General features: G+C 56.0%; 2 protein-coding genes across 11 annotated transcripts in view; one reads left to right on the plus strand and one right to left on the minus strand.

Moving 5' to 3' along the window:
• Window positions 1-929: 929 nt before the first annotated feature.
• Window positions 930-20,057, minus strand: part of FXYD6 (FXYD domain containing ion transport regulator 6) — a 49,796-nt gene continuing 30,668 nt past the window's right edge. Inside the window, exons 1-9 of one of the 5 annotated variants that reach the window (XM_046686118.1) lie at window positions 11,968-12,109; window positions 11,090-11,146; window positions 8,309-8,434; window positions 8,062-8,103; window positions 3,316-3,354; window positions 3,056-3,130; window positions 1,570-1,606; window positions 1,381-1,411; window positions 930-1,144 (exon numbers count right to left, since the gene is read on the minus strand). In XM_046686118.1, the coding sequence (XP_046542074.1) occupies window positions 1,387-1,411; window positions 1,570-1,606; window positions 3,056-3,130; window positions 3,316-3,354; window positions 8,062-8,103; window positions 8,309-8,434; window positions 11,090-11,146; window positions 11,968-12,052 (486 nt within the window). In that variant the 5' untranslated portion in view covers window positions 12,053-12,109 and the 3' untranslated portion in view covers window positions 930-1,144; window positions 1,381-1,386. Of the gene's footprint in view, window positions 1,145-1,380; window positions 1,412-1,569; window positions 1,607-3,055; window positions 3,131-3,315; window positions 3,355-8,061; window positions 8,104-8,308; window positions 8,435-11,089; window positions 11,147-11,967; window positions 12,110-16,918; window positions 18,111-19,670; window positions 19,722-20,057 lie in introns of those variants that run through there. The other 4 variants (XM_046686117.1, XM_046686119.1, XM_046686121.1 and 1 more) reach the window with 4 other exon arrangements.
• On the plus strand, window positions 13,559-17,306 carry LOC124252512 (uncharacterized). 6 transcript variants are annotated; one of them, XR_006891973.1, is made up of 4 exons: window positions 13,571-13,656; window positions 14,083-14,450; window positions 14,561-16,617; window positions 17,108-17,240. XR_006891973.1 is itself a non-coding variant. In XM_046686115.1 (4 exons), exons 1-4 carry the CDS (start codon window positions 13,585-13,587, stop codon window positions 17,304-17,306), a joined length of 696 nt encoding a protein of 231 aa, XP_046542071.1. In that variant the 5' UTR covers window positions 13,577-13,584. The 6 variants fall into 6 exon arrangements, 1 of the variants encoding a protein (XP_046542071.1); XR_006891974.1 differs by having other exon boundaries at window positions 14,940-16,617; XR_006891976.1 differs by having other exon boundaries at window positions 16,504-16,617.

The raw sequence follows: 20,057 nt of genomic DNA on the forward strand, positions 1-20,057 counted from the left end.
CCCCCCTCCAGTTCTCTCCTTCCTTTCCTCAGATGCTTACAGACCCAGATGAGGAAACCACACAGCAGGTGGTGCCTGATGCTGCCATCCCATCCAGCCTGCCGGGAGGCCTCCACATGGAAGGGAGGGAAGGGAAGACGGGCTCCTTCTGAGTGAGAAACTTCCAGAGAAGAGCGTGCTGTGCTGCAAGGAGGCCACAGGTGTTAGGAAACTGGGCATTGGAAGGAGGGCCAGCCTGACACCATCTCGGGCTGAAGTCACCCTGGGTGGGTGCCTGCTAGAAGGGACAAGGGCTTGGAGGAAAGGGTAACAAGGGCCCTACCACCCTCACTGTCCACTCCATGGCCCCTGGCTCCTGGCCCTGGGATTACTGAAGCCAGCATCCAAATAGGTGGATGAGAGTAGGTCTAGCTGGGCTCCCCGTCCCCAAGAGTGTAAAGTGGGTGAGGGTCAGCAGGGGGATAGGGAGAGAGCGTGTGCTGAAGCCCACAGCAGGCCCCCCGACCCACCCAGCCTGGCGTGCTGGTGCACATGGGGAAATGGCAGAGCACACAATGTGGCCACAACTTGGGCGGCCCAGGGCATGTCCACAGCAACTCCCAGTGGGGAGTCCAACATGGCATGCAAGGCCTGGGGCAGACACCCAACAGCTTCCAACAGAGCCAGCAGCTTTGAATCTGCAACCCTCCAACTTCCCGGCTTTCTCTCTGCCTTGCATTTGGAAGGCAGGCTGAGTCCTCTGTCTCCAGGGCTCTTGGCAATTCAGGGGGCAAGGAGGGGCCTACAGATGGCTGTGCTGAACTTCTTGCTTTAATAGGCAGATGGGTATCTGAGCAACTAACTGAAAACCAGAAGAGACCGGGCTGTATGGTAGTCTGGCTTGGAGGAGTGGGACATGGCAGTTATAGGAGAGAAGGAGGGACGCAGGCCACGGAAGGAGCCAGGCTGGCTTTATTATTAGCACGAGGTGGCACGGGGTGGGAGAGGACGGTGCCCATCTAGGGTCACGTGGAGCCTGGTGCTTCCTTCAGCCCGGGGGCCCAGCAGTGCCCGGACAAAGGTCTCCAGCTCAGGGAAGCTTCCCGACCGCCCTGGTGCAATAGTGGGCACAGCTGCCTCTGAAAAGACAAAGGTGGGACTGGGGCTGTGATGGGGCAGAGGGAGGCGTTTTCCTTTCATTCCTTGTTCATCTTACCTTTCTCCAGAGCCTCTCCACAGCATCCTTTTGCCACACATGCCACGCCAGGCACTTGGTGGGTGACAGACCCCCTGGCTGATGGATGGAAGACCCTAAACTTCTTCCCAGCCCAGTCCCAAGATCTTTCTTCTTTCTCCATGCCCATCCCTGGCCACCTCCCCGCCCGCTCCTCCCAAACACACCTGTCATCACAGCTCATCTTCGTTGACTTGCCTGGGATACAAGAAGGAAAGAAGACAAGTAAGAGTCAGTGGGGGAGGTGGGGAGACGTGGGGTCCCCCTCCTCCCAGGCCTCAGAGGCCCAACCCGTTGCCTGCCTTCCATCCCCTGCTCCCATCCACCTCAGTCAGCTACCCTAGGCGAGCACTCACCGGTGCTGCTTCTTGGCTCCGCAGCGGAGTCTTTTGCCTTGAAGAGAGAAAGGAGGTTAGTTTTCATTGGCCTCTTTCCTCCGAGGAGACCCTCTCTGCCCTGGAGGACTCAGCTCTGTAGTCTCTCCTCCCTCCCTCCTGCCAGCATCCCATGGTGTCCCGGAGTGCAGCTTGGAAGCCACAACTGACTGTTTCTCTCTCTATAGGGCTGAACCATAAGCATTCAGGAGCCCATCAGTCAGTCAGTCAACAAACATTTACTGCAGTGGCTCCGTGGTGAGCTGTGAGTGCATTGAAAGTGGTGGCTGAGCCTGGGCTGTGGCATGGCAATGAGCCTCGCACGTTGCTTGGAGTGTAATAGCTGCTCAGTGAGCACTTAGAGAAGGAAGGCAGTCAGTCCAGAGCCCAGAGCCCCTCTCAGGCCATCTCCTCCTGCACGTTGTGCTCAACCACTTCCCAATGCCGCCCTCAAGGAGCTTACAGGCGAACTGGGGAAACCAGACACGTCCAGACCAAAGCCTTCAGGGGCAGTTGCATTGAGCATGACGTGTTAGAATCCCCAGACACAGAGGTAGTTGTGTTTCTGTGTAGTTTTCTTTTGGTTGCACCCAAACAAGTCAGTAAGCATTTATTAAGGCACTGCTGTGTGCCTGCTGGGGCTGGGTGCTACACTAGGACCCCTCTCTCCCCCAGAACTCTCCAAGCCTACGTTGGATCCTTACAGGTGCTTTCTCGGCAGCCCTGGCTTCAGATGCTGGCCTAACCTTATGAGGCCAGTGGGGTCATCCCTGTTTAACAGATGAGCAAACCGAGGCCCAGGGAGCTTGGGATCCATGCTGAATTAGCAGCAGGGCCTCAGGCCTCGGGCTCCCAGGTGCACTTGCTTTCGAGCAGTGGGGGCGGAGGGGCACCCCTGGGTTCAGCTGAACGCGCCTCTGCCTCTGATTGGCTGTGGAACCTCAGGCAAGTTGCTGCACCTCTCAGGGTGGGTCTGATTGTTCAGCTGGAAAATGGTGGCAGTTGTGGCCATCCTCAGTGTTGCTGAGAGCATTACACAGGCTGAGAAGTAGCTCAAGCCAAGAAAGTGCCCAGATCTGGGGGAGGGGGGTGTCCAGTAGAGGTTGGTTCCCTCCCCTGGCCTGGCCCTCCTTTGACACTGGAGCTTCCCGGACCAGTGGGAGCCCCCTCTCCCATCTCAGCAGCTCCTCCCAGGTCCATAGAGGGTGCACGTGAGGAAGAGGGACCCTCTGTGTGGTCCAAGGACCAAGTAGGGAGCATCCCAAGACATCCCTCTCCACAGGGTGTCTGTCCGTTCCCACATCCTGCATGGGGGAGGAGAGGGGAGTGGAAAGACACACTCTGCCCTTCCCGGATCTGGGAGGGGGCGAGAGGGCTCCCCCACCCCCCTCAGAAGCCAGTGTGCTCAGTGACTTTGAGATGTGCCCCCATCCAGCACCCCTTCCGACACGAGGCTTGCTGCACTCACCGAGGAGGATGAGAAGCCCCACGAGGAAGGCCAGGGCAGCGAAGATCAGACCCCCGTTGCGGACAGTCTCATAGTCTGAGGAAGGAGAGGGCAAGGGGTGGAAGGGGTCATCGCAGGCCCCTCTCCCTGCAGCCCTCCTGGCAGCAGCCCCACAGCAGCAGGGGAGATGGGGGCACATAACCCGGGCTGGGAGAAACTGGGAACCGGGGATATGGGGACAGGCTCAGGGAGAGCTGAGGGAGGGCCTGCCAGGCTTTTACCGTAGTAGAATGGGTCCACGTCCCCCTTGGGGCTGCCACCTGAGGAGAGACGAGAGGTGGGGTGAGGGGCAAGTCGGACAGTGGGTGGAACCCCATCCTTCCTGCCCCAGCGCCCCCAAGGGTCCAAGTGGGCAAGGAGAGGCTGGTGGGTCTGCTAAGGCTGCTACCAGTGGGAGCCTCTGCCCTGGGCTGCTTCAGACACAGTCAACCTGGGACCCAATACTGAGCATCTGAAGCAGGGACCCATGCTGCCTGGGGCCTCTGGCACCCCGGGAGGGCTGGGCTCTTTCCTCATCTCACTGTGCACAAAAGGAAGAAAAGGCCCAGGAAGACTTCTCCCTTTACACTCGCCAGCAGACTCTCTCCCTGTGACTAATCGATGGCAAGGTGCTGGGCAAATGGTGTGAAATGAATGGGTGAAGGAATAAACGGAATCTTAGAGTTCACTGAGCAGAAGGAGGAAACTGAGGCCCAGTCTGGAGATTTGTCCAAAGTCCCAAGGAAAGTTGGAGGCAGAACTGGGTCTTGATATTCTCTCGTATGTTGCTTTCCTCAGGGCGAAGCAGATTTATTTAAGAAACTAGTAGGTAGAGCCCACCACGAGCCAGGCTGAGGAGAACAAAGCACGAGCTCACTTAACCATCGTTACAACCCTAGGAGGCATGGCGTTATTCCAGTATCACCCGTGAGAAGATGGGGGCAGAGAGGTTAAGTAACTCACCCACAGTTACACAGCTAGTAAAGGGGAGAGCTGGGATTTGAAGGCAGGCAATAGGCTGCTAAGAATCTGGGGGCTCAACGCTTTGCTACGTTGCCTCTCAGACGTCAGAAGGAAGGAGCTGTTCAAGGCCCAGTGGTCTGGTCCAGTCTCCTGCCTCCTGCGGTGTTTCCCCACCCAGATGAGGAGCCACTCAGCCGCCAGCGGATACCACAGCTCTGCTCTCCAGCCTCAGACACTGAGCACATTTGCCCTTGAGCAGCCGGAGGGCAGCCTGGCCAGCGCTTTTCTGCCATGGCTGAAGGTGGCCCCTCTTTCCTGCCCTTCTTGAGCCCCTTCTTGGTTCTGGGGAAGCAGTGCCCAAGGTCGAAGGAATGTGCACGTTGGCACTTCCCAGGCTGTGCTGAGCTGTGCCCAGGGCAGCGGGAGGCTTCAGGGCCTGGCCAGCCCAGCCGTCCCCTGCAGCAGGCTCCCTAGGCCAGGAGCGAACAGCTTAGGAGTGGTCAGCACCTGGGCCTGAGGGGCCTGAGGCCAAGGGGAGGCTATGTGGGACCCAGGCAGTAGGTCCCACACAATAGGCCTTCAAGGTTGTCTCACAGAGGCAGCTCAAGGCTCATTCAAGGTCACATGGGGAGTTAGGGTCAGAGCTGTGACTATACCCCCAGCTCCCCTCACCACACCAGGGAACTGCCTCATCCTGAGCCATTTGATGAGCCCACCCCCACCCAAACCCCTCATCGTTCCTGGAACTGGCTCAAAATCCACCGCAGTCAACAGATGCCCTGTCGGCCTCCAGGCCTGACTCACTCACATCACAAGATCCTTGGGAAGGGCCTCCTGCACTTGGGGTCTCACCCCAAAGCCAGCCTGAGAGGGCTGACCAGAGGGTCTGGCTCCCTCCTCCTCCTGACCCCCATCTACCTCCTGCTTTTAGCTTAGACACATGGAACCTGGACAGGTGTGTGCCAGGTCACAGGAGAAGCTTGTCCCCCACCCCACCCCAGCTCCTACTTAGCGCCCGACGTCCTGCCATTCAAACTGTATTTCTTTGGAGTTAAGGCAGCATCCTCTTTTAAAAGCAACTTTTCTTAGAGCGGAGGCTGGCCGGGCTGGGGAGGGGTGCCGGGTACTCCGGAAGGCAGGGGTGTCAGGAGATGGAAGCGCAGGGCCCGGCTCAGCCCTCCAAGAGTGGTCCAAGCAGAGGTGCGTCCTGCTGCGCTCGCGTCCACACCCACTCACCGGCGTCCGTCGAGGACCCCACCATTTCCCCAGCCGACGGTTCCTCTGCCACCCTGTTCCCGCCGCCTCTGCTTCGGGGAGAGCGGCTGGCTGCAGGTGGCCCGGGTGAGGAGGGGCATTAAACATTAACAGTGCCAGGTAATATTTACCCTGGTCACAAGAAAGGCCCTGGCCTGGACAGCAGGGCTCCCAGGGAGGCACGAGGAGGTGTGGGCAGCAGGGGCAGGAGGAGCCAACTGGGTTTCCAGATGCTCCCTGCGGAAATTTCCAGAGAGAAGAGCCGGGGTTGGGGTGGCAGTGGTGTCCTTCCAGCAGCTGGAGAAGCCGCGGCTGTGACCAGGAGGCAGTGGGGGGAGGTCGTTTCATGTGCCATCAGTGGTTCTACAGTTTGGGGGTCAGGGTCGGGGGTGTCCCCGGGGGGCCCCCACCCCAGCTGCACCCCCCTTACCAACCACTTAGGAGATGACTGTCTCCCTGATGTTTCTCGCCTGGCACTCGAGGCTTCCTGGAGGTGGTCCCGAGGTGCCCACCCCCCAGCCACGGCCCTCGGAGCCCCCCTGCACCTTTGCCCTCCAGGCCCCTGCTGCCTGGGACGCCCGTTCCTCTGTCACCATCTTCATCCATGGAGGCCACAGCTGGCAGCTCACACCTCTGTCAGAATGGCTCCAGCCCCTCAACTAATCTCTTTCCCTGCCACCCCGGCACTTTCCTTTTGCCACCTTGAAGTGCTCACACCCTTCTGCTTGGCTCTCTAGTCGTTTCCAGGCCAGGCTCCCATGTTGCACCGGAGGCTCCTTCAGGAAGGGGCCAACCCTCTCCACACAGAGAGAAGGCTTGCTTGTGTGATTTACAAGGCAGTTTCCTGTTATTTCCTTGGGCTTTGTGTTATTTTCGCATTTACAGATGAGGAGTCTGAGGCACAGCGAGGGCAGGGCCCTGGCCCAAGGTCATACAGCTGGTGAGGGGCAAGGTGGAGACTGACAGCCAAGCTTTGGCTTTAGAAGTCAGATGTTTCCCACATCTCCGAGGCCGCCTCCCAGCTCCGCTGTGGCCTCCTTCACCTCAGGGACCCCAATGCTGGGTACTCCCTGGGTGCTCATATTCCTGGCTGAGTTCTAATCAACTGAATTGGCCTCCAGAAGAGGCTGGGGCTCAGTGGTAGCCAGAGGGCCAAGGCCAGGGGCCAGTTCAGTCCTTCTAAAGGGGACGGCCCCATCTAGGAATCCGTGAGCGGTGTAGGGGATCGACCCTGGAATTCACTTCTGAGCTCCTTCTCCACTTGCTGATCGGATGCCCTCTGTCAAGTTACTTAACTTCTCTGTGCCTCAGTCTCCTCATCTGTAAGATGGGACTGCTCCCTACTTCCTAGGATTGGTGTGAAGAGTGAGATAACGCATGTGAAGAGCACGGCATGGGACCTGGTATGCAGTAAGTGTCATGGTTGTTACTGTTATTTTTGTGTTGACTGGAGAAATAACAGGCATTAAACTTTTGTTGAACGTGAGCTGTTGGGCACAGAAAAACCAACCACTCTCCAATGACAATGAGCATGGGCGTGAGATGGAAAGAGGGAATCTCATGACCTTGCAGACCAGGAGCCATGACACCCATTCAGCTCTCTTCTGCTTTCAGGGCTGAAGGATGAATATTCATGAACATACAACAACAGAGCTAATGTTTAGTAGGAGTTGACCGCATGTCAGGCTCTTTCCAAGTGCTGTCCCACTGATCCATGTTTGCCCCATTCTACAGATAAAGAAACTGAGGCTGATCATTTGCTCCTGCATCAATCCCTGGAGATGGCCAGGGCAGTGCCCTGATCCCCATAGGCAGACCAGGAAGACAAGGGCAGGGAAGTTGAAGGACTTGCCTGGAATACCCAGTTAATGACAAAACCAGGCTAGAAAGCCAGACCCCCAAGGCTGTACTCCCAAAGCCATGCCACTCTCCACACAGGCACAGGTGCCCCCTTATTATACATTCTCTTGGCATCACAGTGTATTCCGTCTATCTTTGTAAGCCACATGGATTCTTTCTGGAATAACGAGAGATATAAAGACAGGTAGAAAGATGATAGATAGATAGATAGATAGATAGATAGATAGATAGATAGATGATAGAGAGATGATAGATAGATAGATGATAGATAGATGATAAGCAGATAGTTAGATGATAGAAGATAAGTAGATAGATGATAGCTAGATGATAGATGGATAGATAGATAGATAGATAGATGACAGGTAGATAGATAGATAATAGATGATAGAAGACGAAAAGAGAAACAGAGACAGCAAGTGAATAGCTGCATTTGTAACCCTATGTGCAAGACACTGTTCTAAGCACTTAACAAAAATTAATTCATTTAATCATCACAACAACTCTATGCGGTAAGAAGGGCATTATTATCATCCTCATTTTACAGATGAAACAACTGAGGCAAAGAGAAGTTAAAGAACTTGCCGGAGGTCAGGCAGCTAGGATGTGGGGAAACGAAGATTTGGAGCCAGCAGTCTGGCTCAGAGTCCCTGCAGAAGAGCGGGTGGATGGACAGACAGAAAAGGAGGCTGTTGGACAGTCGTCTTCCCAGCTCTTGCAGCTCGGAGATGCTCAGAGCACAGATCACAGCACGCCCAGGGCTCCACGTTGAGATGCCCTTGTTCAGAAGTCCTGCCTCTCCTCGTTTCTGCTTTTCCTGCACTTCTGGGAAGCTGGGTGCACTTGGAAGTGATGGGGTGGACGCCTGTGTCAGAGTCTGAGAAGGCGGGAGGGATGGGGCTCAGGGGACTCACCCAGGTACCACCTGTCCATGGCAGGAGCTGCTGGCTGTGTCCCTGGTGGAGGAGAGTCGTGAAGAGCCCGTTGCCGAGGGCCTGGATGGAAACAGTGACACTCCCTCCCTCCACCCTCAGCAAGCCCACGGGCAGGAAGAGACACAGCCGAGGAGGAGGGGCTGGCAAGGGAGCCCTCATCTCGTGCCTGCCTGCTGGGGCGGGCGGGGGCCAGGATTCACGTGAGAGCTGGGGGAGCTTCTCTCACCTCCTCCGGGCACCTGAGGAAGGGGGAGCTGCGAGTCACTGCAGAGCAAACTGCAGCCCCCACACTGGCCCCTTTCCTCCAGGGGAGAAGTGCCACATCCAGTGCCGTCCAGGCAGCCCAGGGCACCTGCAAAGGTCACCAGGAGCCAGGAAGGCACTGGCTGGGGCCAGAGCCAGCAGAATCAGAGCACCTGATCTTCACCAGGTTTGGGGACTGAGGAAGACACTTGGGGACATTTGTGGGTCCCCCTGAGCCTTTTCTCAGCTGCACCTCATTCCTGCAGCCCAGTTGGGCCTTTGCCCTGATCTATCCTGTCCCAAGGCCCCAGTCTGTAGCCGAGAGTCCCCTGAGACTGGACAACATGGCAGCAGCCCCTTGGCAGCCACCCTAGATGGGGCTTTTCCGGGCATGGTCCTGGGGCCCAAGGTACCACCAGCTGCAGCTTCCTGTGTCCCTCCCGCCGTAGGGCAGAGATGGGGAGCAGCGGGGAGCTGGGGGCGGGAGCTGGTGTGGGGCTGCTCCCGTGGTAGCCGGCCCTTCCTCAGCTGGGACCCCTCCCTTAGCCCCTAGTGACTCTCCGCAGCCTGTGATGTCAGACTCCCCCACCGGCCCCCCACATCTCAGGGGCCCTGCTGGAGACACCAGCAGCCTAACGAGGCCTCTGAGGACTGCAGGCTGGTGCCAGAGGGGAACGGCCGGAAGACAGCACTTGTTCTAGTCCCAGGGCAGGGGTGGAGAGCCTGTCTGCCTGCTGGAGCCAGGAGCCAACAGCGCGAGCAGCAGAGCAGCCCCTACGCTGGCCCAGCTGGCTTTCCCTGGGCACTGGGGCCTCTGATGGCCTGGAGCGAGGCTGTGACGAGCTGTCTCTGCGTGGCTCGCCTGGGACCACAGGGTCTCCCTCAGGGTCTCCGTGAGCCATCCTGCTGGGCCCCCTCAAGCACAGACACTGAGAAGCAGAGTCTGGGAGGTGCTGGTTCTGGCCACTGCCTCTGACCCTGGGCTCTGGTCAGATGAAGCCTCACCTCTCTGTTCCTCCTTAGCGACACTTCCTGCCCTGAAGAGAGACTATTGACACCCCCAGAGAGCCGCCTCTGGGCTGGAAAAAGCTCTGGAAATGGAGACTGGCAAGCCTGGAGGGGTGTTATCTGGATGGGTTGGGATCTGTTCTGGGGGCCAGAGCAGGGGCCCCGACTCCAGGCTCCTTGCTCTTTCCCCACCCCACCACAAGGCGGCGCTGTCACTGCTCACAAGACCAGCGGACCCTGCACGCTGGGAGGGCCCTGAGCTGCCGAGCAGGAATTCCCCAGGCTGGGCTCTTGGAGGGATTCACAGATCTCGGGGCTGGATGGGACTTTAGAGGTTACCTGGTCCCAACATATCAGTGGTCCAGAAAAGTGGAAATCTCAGCCAGAACCCAACCACACACACACACACACACACGCGTGCGCACACACGCATACACACAGACACACACTCCATGGTTCCTCCTAGACCCTAATGCTATGAAAGAAGGCATCTCGATCCCAAATGGAGACCCCGAATCATAGACTGACCAACTGGAAAGGGCCTCCAAGGTCATCCCACCCAACCCCGTCACTTTACAAGAGGTCCACCCTCCCATCCAAACCCTCTGAAGGCTCAGAGTATAAGCCCAAGTCCTTTCTGTGTCTTATAGGGCCCTTTTTAATCTTGCCCCAATGACCTCTCTGACTTCGTCTACAGTTTCCCTGCCCCTTCTCTCCACTCCAGCCATACTGGTCTCCTTGATAGTCTGCTAACTGTCCAGGCACACTCCTGCCTCAGGACTTTTGCACTGGCTGTTCCCTCTTCCTGAAGAGTTTCCTCCGGAGAGCTACTTGGCTAACCTCGCCCAGATCTTTCTTCATAGATTGACTCAGAAGACCCCTCCTGGCATCCTCTCCTAGAATTTTCACATCTACTCTCTGCAATGTTTCAAATTCCTCCTTGGCTTTATTTTTTTTCTGTAGCGCTTATTATATCTAAGTTATGTATTTTCCTTGTCTTGCTTCTTGTCTCCCAACTAAAATTTAAGCTCCCAGAAAGTGAAGATTTTTGTTGCATTCCTTCCTAGATTCCCACCGCCTACAAAGGGCCTGACACATGATGGACTCCTAGTTTTGTTAAATGAATGAGTCCCAGAGGTGAAATAATTTTGCCAATGGCTCAGGCAGACCCAGAATTTGCCTGATGCATCCTCTTCCCATGTAATAGGTAGCAAGATCTAGTTTGCCCCCACAGAGAGACAGTGGATGGTCGGCACCCCCACACCCTGCTAACAGCTCCTCCAGAGTCCTTCTTGGGGCGTTCCCCATTCCTGCCTCTCTCATCCTCCCAGCTCTTCACCCAGAGTCCTCCAGAAACTTTCATTAAAGTGTTCATTTGTACTTTCTGGGGAATTAAGAGTCGAGGAGGTCCCACCGCCTTTACCTCACTCACACCCCTGTCCTTCCTCAGACTTCTTCCTTGTCCCCCCACCCCACCAGCTGACTGAGGCCATCAGCCTGGCTGACACTGGGGACAAGGAACCCCTCTCTCAGAACACCCTACTTTCCTCCAAAGAGGCCCTGGCTCCTTCAACCTGTGGTCCACGGTCTCCCAGAGAGAGGCCCGGGAGAGCCCCTCCTCCCGCACGTCCTCTGCGTGCAGGGGCCAGATGGACACCGAGCACCCTGACTCTTCACCACGGACTGTGTGGCGGTGGGGAAGGTCACCCCCCTGGGCCTCCCTCTCCCGCCTGTAGAATGGGATGAGAGCACCTACCTCGCAGGGTTGTAGGAACTGAGATGACGTCGGTAAACTGCCTGGACGAAGAAGGTCCTAACAGATGCCGACTTCATTATCCTCCCCCCGATCTGGCCTTCCAGGAAACCAGGACACTCACTGTTGTCCCTCCCCTGGGCTCAGTCCCGAGCTGGGGGGATCTCTAGGGCAGGCTCCCAGAGCCCCTTGCCCTCCCTGGCCCTCAGCATGATCTCTGCCAGCCTACCCCCCACCCAGCCTCCCCAACCTTCCTTTCCTGCCCAGACACCCCCACAGCACGGCTGTTCCCTGCTGGTGTCTGGTCCCACTTCTTGTCCTCCCAGTCTTTCCTGGATATGGGGCCAAATCGGGTGGGGGTACTACTCTGCTGTCTCTGAAAGGCTACAAGGCAGGCAAGGTCCCCTCCAAACCCCACTTTGTCTGATTGTTCCAGACTGGAGCCAAAGAGGGCCATCCAGCCATGCTCTGCGCTTCCCCCCGAGACCCACAGATCAAGGTCTTTGGGAGGTGTGGAGAGGTAACCCCAACTCCCAGATCTTTCTTCCAGCATGGTCACACCCAATGGGACCGTGTCCTCAGTTGCCATGCCTCAATCCCCCCTGTCTTCCCCAAGCAGGCCTCCCCGTCCCCTGACTCCTCGGTCTCAGGGCAGCAGTCTGGGGTGGGGGGGTCACTGCTGGGTTCGTGGGGCAGGGAGGTAGCTCGCTGGAGCATCAGCTGAGCTTTGCCTGCCTGTGGCTCAAAAGCCAGCAATGAGGCGAAGGCCCTCACCACCAGCCTTACTTCCCAAGATGGGATTTTCCGGCTCTGCCAGCCCCGCCTGTCCAGGGGCTACACATCAGAGGGCACGGCCTTGGACTCCAGGTCCCCAGTCAAACCTCCTGGCGTTGGCTCGCAGCTGGAAAGAAGACAGAAGCCCCTAGAAAGTTCTGATTCCTGGCCCAGGTCGCTCCTCAGCTGCATGGCATTATGGGCGCTCTGCAGGGAAGGTGGCGGCTCCCAGGCCCCATCTGTGCTGCCCAGAGGTCCTGAACCCCAAGGAGCGCTGGCTCCTGTCTCCTGCTGTGGCCGCAGATGCCAAGGTCACTGGGGTCTTATAAGGCGGGGCTGGGAGGAGGTGGGCCCTGGAGGGTCCATTCCTTAAGAGTTGGCTTCAAGATGGTAGGTATGGGCCCATGGGTCACTCAGGTCCTGGGAGCTGCCAAAGGGTAATGTACTCTAAGAATCAAGGTCACCAAGGCCATTTGGCTCCCTGAGCAGGCGGGGGATAGGGACGTCCTCTTCTGTTTCTACAGCTGGTGACAAGGGCAAACCCATTTGACCCACCTCTCCCACAGTGAATGCCCTGGAGAGAAATGCATTCTTGACTTTTCTCAGAACTCACCTCTGGGCTTAAACTTGACAGAGCCTGTTTCTCTCCAGCTACAATCCTCTCCTCCCAGGACCCGCGTCCTTCCTTCTCTCTGAAAAGCCGCTCCAGGCACCCCACCTCGGGGAAGGCCTGCCAGAGCACGCCCACCCCCTGCTGCTCCTGCCTTTCCTCCTCCACCTCCTGGATTCCACTGATGTGGCCCAGAGGGCTGGCATCTGGCTCTGTAACCATCTTTGCCATTTATGTCACAGATTGCCAAGGCTACCCCGGCCTCTGCGAGGACTCAGATCATGACGTCTCTTAAATCTCTGAGTCTTCACGGAGTCTGGTGCCTGGCTCTCCTCCCTTGGGAACAATTCCATCCATTTCGTGGTTCTGGATAGTTTCAAACAGCTCCTGCCTCCTAGATGTGCTTTGTCCCTCCCAAGAACTTAGCCAAGCAGGTTTGTGATACCCATTTTACAGAGGAGAGGACTGCAGTGGGATGAAGACGAGTCAGAACTGGAACCCAGGTCTAGTCAACAGAAGGGGAACCCTGCTGTCAAAGAAAGAAGATGGAAGGAAATGGATAGTGATATAAATAACACATTATCTACATGTCAAATTTTCAAAGAGTTTTTGTGTCCATTGTATCAATTTGATACCGTGAGGCAACAGGAAAGATATTGATGGGCCCTTTGTAGAGCTGAGGAAACTGAGGCTTCAGTGGTTTTCCTAAGGGCACACAGGAGCCCAGCTCACCCTGGGGCTAGGAGAGACCTCACCTTGCAGAGAAGGAAACTGACACAGATGCTGGGGTCTGCCCCAGCTCACACAGCTAGAGAGAAGAGGGGAGCACGGGGAATGTCCTGAACCTCCTTCTGCTCCAAGCCTGGCTCAGAGGCAGGAACCCACCTTCTGGATGGTACAGGGGGCCCATCCTCCAGTAGCCCCTCCCACCCCTGGTCCTTCAGGACATCCGATCAGAGCATCACCTGCTCTGCCATCACGGCCTTGGCAGGTGCCCCACGATTGTGCAACCAGGCACGAGTCTGGGGCTGGCTCCATAAAATCAATACCGGCTGGCTTGAGCTGGTTGATTCTGCCCCCCTGGAGTTCAGCTGTGACAGCACGAATCACGCTAATGGCGGGAGGTGGCCGTTCTTCTTCTTTGTGGCCTGAGGACAGGTATTTCCAATTTCCTCTCCTGGCTCAGGTAAACACACCCGATCCCCCCACACTGCGCCCCCCGCCCCCACCTCTCTTTCTGTCTATCTATTTGTCTGTCTGTCTCTTTCTCTCTCTCTCACTGGGCCCAGGGTGAGGCAGAGCAGCCAGGGACAAGTTGGGGTGAACCAGATAGAGCTGGAGAGCGCTAGCCACCCCCGCCAGCCTGTGATCCCAGGGAGGGCAGAACCCTTCTCCCCAGAAGGAGGTGAGGAGCCTGGTGACCTTGGGACGGACTTCAGCCTGGCACCCCTCCCCCACCTCCCCTCCCTGCTGCTCACACTCTGCCTCTGACTCTCTTCCAAGAACAATTTGGCAGGTTCCAATCCACAACCTGCAAAAAAACAGAGTGGTGGGGAGGGCCACAGCCTGGGGGCCCAGAAGGCAGGCTGACCTATTTTTATGTGGTGTTAAGGAACACAAACACCTCCATGCAAAGAGGCTTGAGAATCTTTGGAGTGGAATTCATGGGGAGCACGAGGAGTCGTCGGAGGTGAAATGTGCAGGACACCCGAGGTCACTGTCTGAGACTCAGCATTCCCTTCTGGGAAATGGCACAGCAGCTTTCCTGTCCAACCAAGTTCCATCTGCTATAGCCAACCAAATCACAAACCTAAGTCATGGGCCTGGAGGCTGCGTGGACGTGGTCCTGCCTGCACGGAGTGCCAGTCCAGAAGGAAGACACGCTTCAAGCAGCAGTCCATGCCTGGGTTTTGGATTCTGGATTCCTCTTCCCTGGCCCTGCAGTGCTAGACCAGAGAGGGAGAAGAGGCTCATCCATTGGTGAGGGGCAGGGGGTCCTCAGTTTGGGCCTGGACACTAAGGTCACCCTGGGTAGGTTCTGAGAGTCCATCTTGCCTAGAGGATCCCACCAGCTCGTCACTTTCCCTCAGCTCGAACACTGCCAGCGATGGGGAGCTCACTCCAGTATTGCATCATCACAGCCACGGGAACTAAGGACTCCCTCACACGAGGCCACGTTCTGCCTCCTTCTCACGTCCCCTGATGGGCCTAAGTCCTTTCCTCCGCAGCGCAGAGGGAGCCCGGCTTGGTGCTGGACGGGCCTCGGCTAGATCTTGGCTTTGCCACCAGCGGTGCCAACTCAGGCAGGTCCCACCAAGCCGGTTTCATGTGTAGAACGGGGGTACCACCATAGAGGGTCATGAGTTCTGAACGAGTTGGTACATGTGAAGGCCTCAGCCCAGTGTTAGCTGCTTTTCTTTATTACTATTTTGATCATCAGTTTGACTGCTCTTTACGTGTCATTTCCAGAGTGCTCACCTCCCACATGACCCTTGTCAGAGCACAGTCCAGCTCATTTGTGCCCTGAGGGAAGAGCCAGGCCCCACCAGCCCACAGGACCCTCTCCCTTCGTCTGGACGTCAGCTTTCCTGGAAAGAAGGAAGCCAGGCCGTGTGGTTGGTGTGCGGTAGAGAACTTTGGCGATGCACAGCCTGGGCTCCTTTCCTAGCTCCGCCATCTCCCAGCTCTATGTCCCTAGACCAGTGACAGATTTATCATCTGTAAAATGTGAATACCCTCCCTGCCTCAGAGACAATGCTGGATTACCAGGAAGAAAAACGTGGGTACTTAGAGTCCAGCAAAGTAGAACCATTTTATACATATGCTAGAGGTGATAACTATCATTCTCTATTATTAACAATTATTATGAGAAAAATCAGAACTTCCCCCTCAGACTTCCTTACACTTATCTTTAGTTTAATGTCTTATTTTTAATAACGACTGTAGGGAGGTACCCACAATCTTTTGCACGCCTGGGGCCTCTAAGGCTCTCCATCTGGCCGTGCTCTGACTTGCCGCAAGGCCTGCAAATCCCTGGCCCATAAACGTGTTCCATGAGTAGTGGTCGTTAGCTTATTTACAACGTCTAAGTGTGACCTGACTTTTTAACCACCATGATCGCTGGGTTGACAGTGCTGAGTCTGACCTCAATGACAAGTCTCAGCCTTTTCAAAGACCAGGGGGACTGAGGGTAGAAAGAACAGGTGCAGAAGTAGGACAGGTACCACGGTGTCCCTGGGGCGGCCAGGGAGCGGCTGGACCCGCCAAGTCCCTCAGGACCCACGCCCTGCAATTCCGCAGCTCTAAACAACTCACAGAACCTAGACAGACTCTGTGAAGATTTCTCGAGACCCTAAGACGATCCAGGCATTCTTACGTTAGAATGAGACACAGTCTTTGCCCTCGAGCAACTGTCTCACAATAAAGACACACAAAACACGTAGAGGTGGGGGTTGCACACCAGCGACCTCCAAGGGAATTGGCCCACAGCTGCGTTTGGCCAAGTTACTTTTTAAAAAACTGAATTGGAGGGGCTGGCCTGGTAGCCTAGTGGCTAGGGTCGTGCACTCCGCTTTGGAAACCTGGGATCCACAGTCTGGACCCAGACCTACACGCTGCTCATCAGCCACACTGTGGTGGTGTCCCACATACAAAACAGAGGAAGATTGGCACAGATGTTAGCTCAGGGCCAATCTTCCTCACCAAAAAAAACTCCAAAAAACTAAATTGGAATGTCTTTGGGCAGGCACTCTAGGTGACCCCAGCCGCTATGCCCCATCTATTGTGTCACTACAGCTGATTCACAAATGGCCATTATCCACCTGGTCCCTGCCATTTGGATGCGAGGTACAGAATACTAAATGTGAAGATAAAGGCAGGAACTAGTGTGACCAGAGCACAGAAAAGAAGGGACTCATTCTACCTGAAGTCCAGGAAGGCTTCACAGAAGACAGGGTATTTGGGTTTGGAGAAAGATAATAGGATAAGGGCTTGGTTCATAACCTAAGTGACCCCCCATGCCCCTCTTGTCAAGTCCTTAGGTAGCAGCTCCAGAACTGACTAAAGGAAGAGGTTGAATCTTTCATTTCAGGCCGGCGAGCCCTCCGTCAAGCCACTGTGACTCGCTTCTCTCCAGGACATGCATAAGGTACCAGTCCTACTATGGAGCGGAGCCTGGGCCCACTGACCTGGGGAGGAGGTGGGTGGCGAGCAGGGGGAGGCAGGAGGAGGAAGGGGTGAGAAGGAACAGGTACAGGTCAGGGAGGGGAGGGGAGGGCAGGGAGGGGAGGGAAGAGAAGCAGCTGGAATAAACACACACCACCTGGCTGCCTCTTCACCCGGCGCTGCCTCCCTCTGACCAAGGACAGAGCCCCTTTGGCCCTTCAAGTGCCACAGGCCCTACAAACACTCGAGTTGTTTTACAGAAACGAGAGCTGCCTCAGAGCCACTAGGAAACAAATGGTATTTTATTCCCTTTTGTGGTTGAGAGGATGGATCACAACACAGAAGAGCAGTCCTGGTCACGGCGGCACGGCTTGATCAGTTTCCACGAGAACATGATGGACGGGAGGGGCAGGGCCTGGTTCGATCTTCCACTCTTTATGACCTTCGACCTCTTGCTGTTCCCTCTGCGGCAGGGACAGAGATGAGGAGCAAAGGCGCGGGAGCCGTTGTGGCTGCCTGACCAACGCGACACGGACAGAGCAGCAAGGACCCCTGCTCTCCCTGCCACCCCTCCCCGAGCACTGGGCCCAACAGGACGGGTCCCCTCAGCCAGCGCCAGCCAGAGATCCAACTCAGGAACGGGAGTCTGAGTCCAGACGAGCTGGGCAGTAGATTGGAATCCCGGAAGCAGGGAAGGTTGGGGGCCGGGGGTAGGGTTCCAGAGCCTGTGGGGTTATTGCTGAGAAGATATGCAAGTGGCACGTTCCCCAGGGGCAGAGTGGAAGCCCTGGGCATGGAACCTCTGGCCGCTCTGCGACGGGGTGGGGCGGATGGGGACTCCATGGTGGAAGTCCCCAGGAGGCAATGTAGCCGGCCCGAAGGCACAGCTGGGCTCCCCAGCTCCTCCCTGTGAACGTCCAATGGCTAAGGACCCTCAGGACAGACATAGGTCGCGGTGGACCATGGAAGCGAGGTTCTTGTAGAAGGAGGGACGAGAGGCCATGGAGAATGACATGGAGGTGATGTCACCTTCCCAAGTGAACTGGAGACTCCCGCCTGTGCCCCTACCCTCCACTCAGCTAGGAAAAGGGACTGGTCCCTCAGGGAAAAAGCAGGCTCTTGGGAGCAGGAGGTGATGGGGCCACAGGGGAGCAGGGAGGAGCTGACGGCGACATGGCTCAGCTCCTGCCCAGGAGAGTGAGTTCAGGTTCACTAAAATACAACATCATCCACAGACAAGCAGCCACGAAGACCACAGCCATCACACACACACAGACACGTTACAGGAGGGGGACGAGACCGCAGGCTGCAGGTGGGAGGCGGGCGTTAGTTGCATCATTAAGTTGAGGACGGGTGTTCGAGGGATGGGGAGGGGGTGGGGGACACACAGTCTTGGCTTCTCCTGGGGGAAGATCTGTTGCTGTAGTGGCCAGTCTGCATCTAAAGGTTCAGGCAGCTGCCTTCAGGTTCTGGAAGCTGAAGAGGGAGAGAATCCAAATTAAAAGCAAAACTTTGGCTCCGTTCAGGAATCTTCACCTGCTCGTCTCCCCGCCTTGGGCACAGCCCCTCTGGCCACTGAAACTAAGTGCCACGTTCCCAGTGAAGCAAGGAGGACGAGCCTGAGATGCAGGGAAAGGAGACGAAGGCACAGGAGAGGGTGGACCTGGGGGAAGGGTCTCTCAGGAGGACCGGAAACCGGTAGACGTGGGAAGGAAGTTGTTACACCCAGGGTTTCTATTCCAGCGCACCCCCAAGAGTTGCTCGCAGTCCTGAGACCTGAGACCGGGGTTTCTGAGGAAGTCCCAGTTTAACAAAAAAAAAAAAAAGAGAGACAATAAAACTGCTAGCTCAAGGTGCCCCTCCTTGAGTCTTCATACACCACAGCCGAGATTCTGACCTGCCAGCTGCCACGACACTGACAGAACACCAAGCTACCCTACAGCTAGGACACCTGCCTCCCAGACTGGCTTCCACGGCCTCCTCAAGCTTAGGCATCGCTGACCTTCCCGAGCCCCATGGAGGAGAGGGAGGTAAAGGGGCCCCAGACTGCCCACCCATGGGCGCTGATGAGGACGTAAGAGCTTAGGAAAGGATTAAAATGCTACACAAGTACACCGGGCCCTTCCGATCACAGTAAAAGCTGGATATCAGGCATTTTACATCCAGAAATCGCTTTTAACTTAACAATTTAGGACAAAGTTATACACCTATTATGCCTTATTTGTATGGGAAAAAGAAAAAAGGCAGAAGTGAGCCCTGAGTATGTTCCAGGGTATGTCATAAAGGGAGGCAGGCAGGAGCAGAGGGGCAGAGGGGTGTGGTGAAAATGGCACCAAATTAAGTTTGAGTTCCAGTCTGTCACTTACTATCTGTGTGGCTATTCTCTCTGACCTCAGTTTCTTCATCTGGAAAGTGGGGCTAACCTCCACCTCTCCTACTTACTTCTTCTGGCAGGCTCGAGCGAGTTTGTGTGTGTGGCAGCATTTTGAGAACTGTAAAGCACTTACCCGTTATTACATTCCTGCGTCCTCACAATGAACAGTGGAAACAGAAGCTAAAAACAGTGCCCCTAAATGTCGAGAACTGATAACACTGGCACGGGAGAGTGGGGGGGAGGGGTGCTCATAGACTATTCTCCCTACTTCCATATGGGGTTGGGAAGTTTCATAAAATGATAATTTAAAAAAGCGGCCCTATAGTACTTTCTGAATCATCACTAAAGCCAGCATCTTTATGCTACTTCGATATCACTAACTCTAATTCTCTCTCCAGTCACGCCCACGTGGAGCTGGGATGATGCCCTTTTAACTTGACCACTGGGTTGTGTGGAAGCACTATTTCCTGGCTGTTTACCGTGTGTCTGGGCGGGGCACCCTGGATGTTTCAGTCCGTCTGTCTCATCACTCCTTTCAGACACAAGACTTCCCAGAGCACAGCTCATATAAAAGCTGTGGCCATTGCAAAAGTTAGCCCAGGACTTCCTCGATGAAGGACAGTGATGCTGACAGAGGGAGATGCAGGCAGACAGCATCTTACCTTCCCACCTGAGGGCTGCACTTCAGTTCTCCGCTTTCTGGGGCTCCGTTGCTGGAAAGAAAACCAGAATGGATTGTAATGAATGAACCCCTCACCCCAACGGGCCAGCCCCTGCAGCAGCCATGCCTGTGCCTGACTTTGGGGGAGCTGGACTCATACAGCAAAGAGATGACTCGCGTAGGATTTTGAGTCAGACAGATCTGGGTGCAAACCCTTGTCCTGCCACTTGCTGGTTACAGGAACCTGGCACTTTCCTTACCTTTCTTGAGTCCCTTGGTTGTAAAATGTGGATGGTGATGCCTGCCTCATGAGGCTGAGTGCACTTTAAATGAGATGGGGTCTAGAAGCCCTTGGGCTCATGCCTGACGCTAAGTGGAGTGGTGGCAG

This window comes from Equus quagga, chromosome 14, assembly GCF_021613505.1.
Source record: "Equus quagga isolate Etosha38 chromosome 14, UCLA_HA_Equagga_1.0, whole genome shotgun sequence".
Classification (NCBI taxonomy): domain Eukaryota; kingdom Metazoa; phylum Chordata; class Mammalia; order Perissodactyla; family Equidae; genus Equus; species Equus quagga.